At 45.3% G+C, this 6,759-nt stretch overlaps 1 protein-coding gene across 3 annotated transcripts; it reads right to left on the bottom strand.

The window, feature by feature from the left end:
- Positions 1 to 294: 294 nt before the first annotated feature.
- COL8A1 (collagen type VIII alpha 1 chain) lies at positions 295 to 5,851 on the bottom strand. 3 transcript variants are annotated; one of them, XM_040980835.1, is made up of 3 exons: positions 5,533 to 5,848; positions 3,936 to 3,938; positions 298 to 2,204 (listed from the first exon to the last, which is right to left on the bottom strand). In XM_040980835.1, the coding sequence occupies exons 1-3, from the start codon at positions 5,846 to 5,848 to the stop codon at positions 298 to 300; spliced, it is 2,226 nt and encodes a 741-aa protein (XP_040836769.1). The 3 variants fall into 3 exon arrangements, with proteins under 3 accessions (XP_040836771.1, XP_040836769.1, XP_040836770.1); XM_040980836.1 differs by lacking the exon at positions 3,936 to 3,938 and adding an exon at positions 4,437 to 4,439; XM_040980837.1 differs by lacking the exon at positions 3,936 to 3,938 and having other exon boundaries at positions 295 to 2,204; positions 5,533 to 5,851.
- Between the last annotated feature and the right edge of the window lie 908 nt (positions 5,852 to 6,759).

Raw genomic sequence — 6,759 nt, forward strand, 5'->3', positions numbered from 1 at the left:
TGGCTGATCTGAACAAGCAGGTTATCATGGCAGCACATAACATACAATGGATAATATGATTCCAGTGGGTACAACACAGGTGTCAGTACTTGATACATAAATCTACCCCATCATTTGCAATTACAAGCTGCTGTGCAGAGGATTAAAATCATGCATCGCAGTTTTTTATTTGTACATGATGGTCCAACTTTTCACTTAAATATAACTTTCCAACTATATAAATGTTTTGAAACAAAATTAACGTGTTTCATATGGATTGGGGGTGCATTTTCTTTTGCTCTATTAAATCTCTCTTTTTTACATGGGATACAATAAATATCCTGAAAAGGAGGAGTGGACGTACTGGCCAGCGTACAGTCCCGCAGCCTGTTCCGATGGCATCTGGAGGAACACACGGTCTCCAGGTCGCAGCAGCAGCACTGCACTGCCAGACGCCTGGTCCAGGAAGCCCTTCTTGTATTCGTCGTACGTATACATCATGGGCTCGTTGTTCTTGAACAGAGCAACCCACACGTTGCCTCCTTTGCAGTGAACATGGTATGCAAAGTAGTAGACCCCGGGCACCTCACAGGTGAAGATGCCCGTCTGCGGGTTGTAGTTCTGCCTGCCGTTATATAGCAGTTTGTCGAACTTCACCGGAGCCCCCACAGGTGGGAAGGGTGCTGTCAGCTCGGCCGTGAATGCGGGCATCTCATAGGCTGGTCCTCCATTCTTGCCTTTCTTAGCGCCATAGGCATGGGGAGTTTTCACCCCATCAATCCCCAGTCCCATGTCTGGCAGATACTCTCCCTGGGGGGCTGGTGTAGGGGGCATCACAGCTGGCAGCCCCGGTGGTCCTGGAGGGCCTGGTGGACCTGGCAGGCCAGGCTGCCCTTGGGGACCCAGGGCTCCAGGTTTCCCTGGTGGTCCATGAAGTCCTGCGACTCCCGGCTTCCCAACTCCAGGGAACCCTGGGGGCCCTGGGAGGCCTGGCTCTCCTTTGGGGCCTGGGATCCCTGGCGGTCCAATGGGGCCACTTGGCCCTGCAATCCCTGGGATCCCAGGAGGGCCCTGCAGACCCTGATCCCCTGGGATGCCTGGTTCTCCCTTTGGTCCAAGTAGCCCTGGGACACCAGGGAGCCCTGGCAAACCTTTGAGTCCGACTTCCCCCTTGGGCCCTATGGGACCTGGTAAACCCCTTACACCTGGTGGCCCTACTTCTCCAAGAAAGCCTGGCTTGCCTGGAAAACCCTGAAGCCCAGGCTCCCCCTTGGGACCTGGTGGCCCCTGTGGCCCCACGGCTCCACCTTCTCCTTTGGGTCCAGGAAAACCAATGGCTCCTGGAGGGCCCATGGGCCCTGGGATTCCAGGCAGGCCTGGCTCCCCTGGGGGACCCCCCATTCCAGGGGCCCCCACAGGTCCTTTCTCTCCCCTGGGTCCAAGAGCACCAGGAACACCCCCCACCCCACGGTCACCTTTGGGTCCTGGGAAGCCTGGTTTCCCCACACCTGGAAGACCTGGGGGTCCTGGCAGCCCTGGCAGGCCTTGCTCCCCCTTGCCACCTGGAAATCCTGGCTGGCCAGGGATCCCATCTTGGCCTGGTTTTCCTACTCCAGGCAAGCCAGGAGGTCCTTGCACTCCTGGTACTCCAATTGGGCCCTGTGGACCAGGTTCTCCTGGGGGCCCTGGCTTTCCTAGAGGGCCCTGTGGCCCAGGGAAGCCTGTCACACCCGGTTTGCCCACTCCTGGAAGTCCCACGGGGCCAGGGGGTCCGTGCATCCCTGGGGGACCCTTAAGGCCTGGCAGACCTGGCATCCCAAAGCCCTTCTCTCCCTTAGGGCCCTGCAGGCCTGGAGGTCCTGGCGGGCCCTTGGGTCCTCGATCACCCTTTGCTCCCGGCTGCCCTGGCAACCCTGGCCCACCTGGTTTCCCAATGCCAGGAAGTCCATGAGGCCCTGGAGGTCCTTGTGGTCCTGGAATGCCCATGGGCCCGATTTCACCTTTGGGTCCAATTTCGCCTTTTGCCCCGGGCATTCCCATGGCTCCTGGCTTCCCTGGCATTCCTGGCATACCTGGCTTTCCAACTCCTGGGTATCCCTGTGGCCCTGGTTTTCCTTTGATTCCAGGTATTCCTTGACCTGGCAAACCGGGAGGCCCAGGGGGTCCTCTTGGGCCAGGTTCTCCACGGGGACCTTGTTCCCCTCGTAAACTGGCTAATGGAATTTCTAAGAGAGAGAGGGAGAAAGGAAGAAAGAAAAAAGATTAAAATTGATTATTCCTTATTTCAAAGATGTAAAAATAGTCATTATCTAGTTGTTACACATTTTCCCATTTCTTACTGAGAGAAGATAGGAATGGCATGATATCACTACTTTCAGAAAAGTAAAACTAATAATTTATTTGATGCACTTGAGGATTTGCTTTGAGAACTGATACATTTAGTTGCTTTTATCAGGATTGGTGAAGTGAGAAAGTCTAGAAGCAATTAAGCAACATCTCTGGAAGCACAAAACTTGGGGGAATATTAGGGCTTGTTCACTATGGAGAATTTAGGAACTCAAAAAGGTATAAAGAAAATAAAAACTGCTTTAGAAGCTCCCTACTCAGAGATAATTAGCTAACATTTGTATATATTTTCATCTTATTTATCCTAGGTATAGTTTTGTATGAAGGATTTTCAAAAGGGAAATGTATATTATGAAAAATACTATGCATTAATTTCAATTTTTTTGGTACCAAAATAAGCTTATCTTTTGCTTCCATTTTCCATTAGTGTTTTGAAGTACTTTAAGGTGGGTATATTTCATTTTCCTGTTGTTATTCTGTTGAAGCTTTGTTTATTTGAGGTGTAGGGGGAGAATATATACTGGTTCGTTCTGCAAAGGCCCAAAATAGCATTTGGAATTTACTTTTTTAGTGATTCTAAAATGCACAGTTTTCACTGTGTTGTGGAATAGAGCTCAAAACCAAAAAACAACAATATCAAAAACTGCCTTAGCCAAACTTATTCTTGTCTGGGGCCTAATAACGTTTGATTGTCCCGGTCTCTGTTAAGCACCATTGTATTCTCTGTATGAGTTAATTGATTGCTTCAGGACCCACACATGCAGAATCTTCAAACTGGTGGTGGAAGATGAATATTAGGAAAATAGTGAATAGGTTTCAAATTCTTTGCACAATAAACTTTGATAATCTTATTTTCTCATGGACTTTTTGAAGTTCTCTTAAAGTGAGAATATGCAGCAATTTCTGGGTCTATCTGATTTTTCATATAATAATTAAATCTAGATAAATTTGCTCATATACTGAACTACAGTGTGATCTTAATGATGAAAGTCATTATAATGTAGATTCATGAAACATGACATTTTACTGGCTCAATAACATCTTCCATGTATGTCCTCAGGAACTGATAGGTTTATTTACTTTCTTTAATGTGCCATAGGATTTATGATTATTTCACATATGTGATTTTACTTTTCAACAAGAGAGGTGGCTTAGAAGAAAGTTCAGCTTATCTTTCTGGCTTTGTCATAAGATCTTGATTGGGTCATTTAAGCCATCACCATCTCTACTTGTCTAGCTCAGCAGCAAAAACAATGTAGCCATACTTCAAGATAAGAGGCTCTGAAAAGCTTAGTGCTTTCTTGAATTGCTATTGAAATACAAATAGGATTTTGCTATAATGATTAGGCTGTGCCTTTCAGATAAACACAACAGTGAGTATTCTGTGATACTGGAAATAATGGAGAAATGAAATACTGAAGAAACGAAATATGTGATACCTACATCTTATTCTAATCAATTGCGACATCTTAATCCTAATCATTGTACTTTTCACTGAGCTACTGCCAGGGAACAAAAGACAACCACAGAACATGTATCCTTTTCAGGCAAGAATAAATAAAGCAGTTGCCAAGAACCAGGTTGAGACAGTCTCCTAGGTGGTGAACTACCTCCTGAAGACAAGAAAATCGGGTATATTTCTCTTATGTAAATAGACATTGTGATAGTGCCATCAAGGCCTCCTTTCTTTAAGCGGGTGCTGGATGGAGGGAATGTCTGGGAGGAGAGTCGCATCTTCTGCATCAGAGGATCCTGGTACTCAGTTTGGTGCCCTGAACACACTTTGCTCTTATTGAGAATTTGTGGAATGACCAGGTGTAGCAAATCAAGTTTCAGTCTGGCCTTGATATTTACCTTACTTACATTTTGAATTCTCTCAACTATGCGGTTTTACAGGTGAACAAAAATAATCTGACAGAGGCCAAATTACTAGGGTCTCCCTCATCTCCCATATCCAAGCCCCTAGGTTTCTTATTGCCAAGCCCTGTAATTCTCCAGAGGTGGGACTTTCTACCACAATAGGGACTGAGCAGGATGGCCCTAAGGTAACTATCTCTCCAATGCAGCTGATTTTCCTACAAATACTAGGTTTCTAAGGACTCCAGGTGAACCTACTGGACTGAAAAAGTGTGTCATAATGACCATAGTGAAGGTCATTTTGTAGGTACTGAATAGCTGGTGAATATGACAAGAAAGGAATGGGAACAAAGTTTAGATATCATTTCCAGGTGCAGCTTGTACTCTAGTCTCTATTTGCTGACTGACATGTGGAGCTTTATTAGAGTCATAGTAAAAACGGTGATCTCATGCCTGGTTTGCAAAATGCTTTCACATGATTTTTTTTTCTATCCAGCAAGTCCTTACAACATTTTTCTTCTGGGGTAGAAGAATGGCTTACAACCTTTACTTTGTTTTACTGTTTTATTCTTCAACATCTTACCCAAAATCTGACACAAAAATATGTGCTCACTAGATAGTTGTTGAATGTTTCAATAAAGAAATAATAAAGAGATAGACTATTAGTAATTACATTTTGCTTCATAAGATGCTAGTTAAAATAATAAAGCAAATCATGAAATGGTCATATTTTCTGTATCTTTCTTTGACACTGCTACAGTTTGAATGTGGCTTCCCTGCACCCCCAAAATTTCCTGTGTTGGCATCTTAGTCCTCAGGGAGCGAATGTGAGACCTCACCTGTAAGAGGTGGGCCATGGTAATAGTCAGTGGGTTGCAGGGGGCACTGCCATCAAATCGGATTAAGACAGTTTTCAGAGTTCATGCTTAGAGGTTGGTGTGAAAGAGGCAGCCTGATTGTTCCATTGCTCTGGCTTCCTTTCTCTATATAATATTTCCCTCCTACACACACTTTTCCCATGACCCCATTTCACATAGAACAGAGCCAAAGGAGCTGTCAGCAGCTGAATCCATGGGACCACCCAACTGTGGCTTTCAGCTTACAGAAATGTGAGTTCAGTCAATCTCTTCTCTTTGTAAAGCACTGAACTTCAGGTATTTCAAGAAAGCAAGAGAAAATTGACTGATACAGAATTGAACTTTTGAAGAGTAGTTTCTAAACCAGTCAACATTGGCTAAAGGACCATAACAAATTCTGAAATTGAAGGATTCTAAAATGTAGCATGCTCCTTAACCCTGTAATTCAGGAGTTGGGAAAGTTGTTCTATGAGAGCATGAGAAGGTGATGTACCTTTGCCTTTCTTGGGGACTGCTTCCTTGCCCATTCTTGGCACCGGCTGCACTTCCTTCATATACTGGGGGAGGTGTGGATACTCTTTGCCGTATTGCATATGGGGCATCTCCTTGCCCATGGTGAGGCCATCTTTGGCCAAAGGCATGTGAGGTACTTGTTGGCCCATTGGCTGGTATTGTGGAATTTGCGGTGGCATCTGAGGTGGCAGTGGCTTGATTCCATAGTAGGCACCAGCCTGAATGAGCTTGATAGAAGCCAGGGAAATGGTCAGCACCAGTTGTAGCAGCTGTGGAGGGCCAGGCGGCACAGCCATCACCTGTGGAAGCAATGAAGGCATCACATAGTGAGCACTTACAGGCCAAGTGGCTGGCATTCACTGAGACAGAAGGAAGAAAAAGTAAAAATGGAAGCAGTTAATCACAACTTCATGGGTGGAAAGCAAATGAATGGGAAGACACTATCTTTTAACCAAGGTAAAATTTAAAAAGCACACAGACAAAATCTAGAAGAAAAGGATCACAGTTAGTGGGAACACAGGCTATGACTGGTTATTCTTAAGTATCTTTTATGTCTCTTTTCTGAATTTTTAAAATGATTTATTTATTTTTTATTGGAAAGGTAGCTCTACAAAAAAAAAGGGGAGACAGAAAAATCTTCCATTCGCAGGTTCACTCCCCAGAGGGCAGAATGACTGGAGCTGAGCCAATCTGAAGCGAGGATCCAGGAGACAGTATCTTCTTCTGGGTCTCCCACACAGGTGTGTGGTCCCAAGGCTTCGGGTCATCCTTTCCTGCTTTCCTGGGTCGCAAGAAGGAAGCTGGATGGGACATAGAGAAGCCAGGACACGAGCCAGTGCCCATTTGGATGCTTGGAAGCTGAAGACTAGCCAATTGAGTCATCATGCCAGCCCTGTCCATTTTCTGTAGTGTTAGATTCCAGAGCCCCTAATTCAATTAGGTGTGGCCATGCAATGACGTTCTGGCTAGTTGGTTGTCACCTTAATGGGTACAACTTTCAAGAACAATGGCAAGATGTGGAAATCCTTGTTTTCTCCTGGCTGGAATGCTGATATGTTAGCTGGATGGACCAAGCTGCTTGGATATGAGTTAAAGCTGTTTATTGAGAATGGTAGAGGATGAAGCTAGATGAAACCTCAGCACTATTTGAACATGGAGGCATCATACAAATCCTTACATTTGTAAATAGTTTTATTTCTAAGCCATC

The sequence above is a fragment of the Ochotona curzoniae genome, unplaced genomic scaffold, assembly GCF_017591425.1.
Source record: "Ochotona curzoniae isolate NIBS_2020 unplaced genomic scaffold, NIBS_Ocur_1.0 contig_3498, whole genome shotgun sequence".
Classification (NCBI taxonomy): domain Eukaryota; kingdom Metazoa; phylum Chordata; class Mammalia; order Lagomorpha; family Ochotonidae; genus Ochotona; species Ochotona curzoniae.

What these genes read in the sequence shown, in the direction of transcription:
- COL8A1 (XM_040980835.1), bottom strand. Translation starts at nt 5,848, where the DNA reads ATGGCTGTGCCGCCTGGCCCTCCACAGCTGCTACAACTGGTGCTGACC.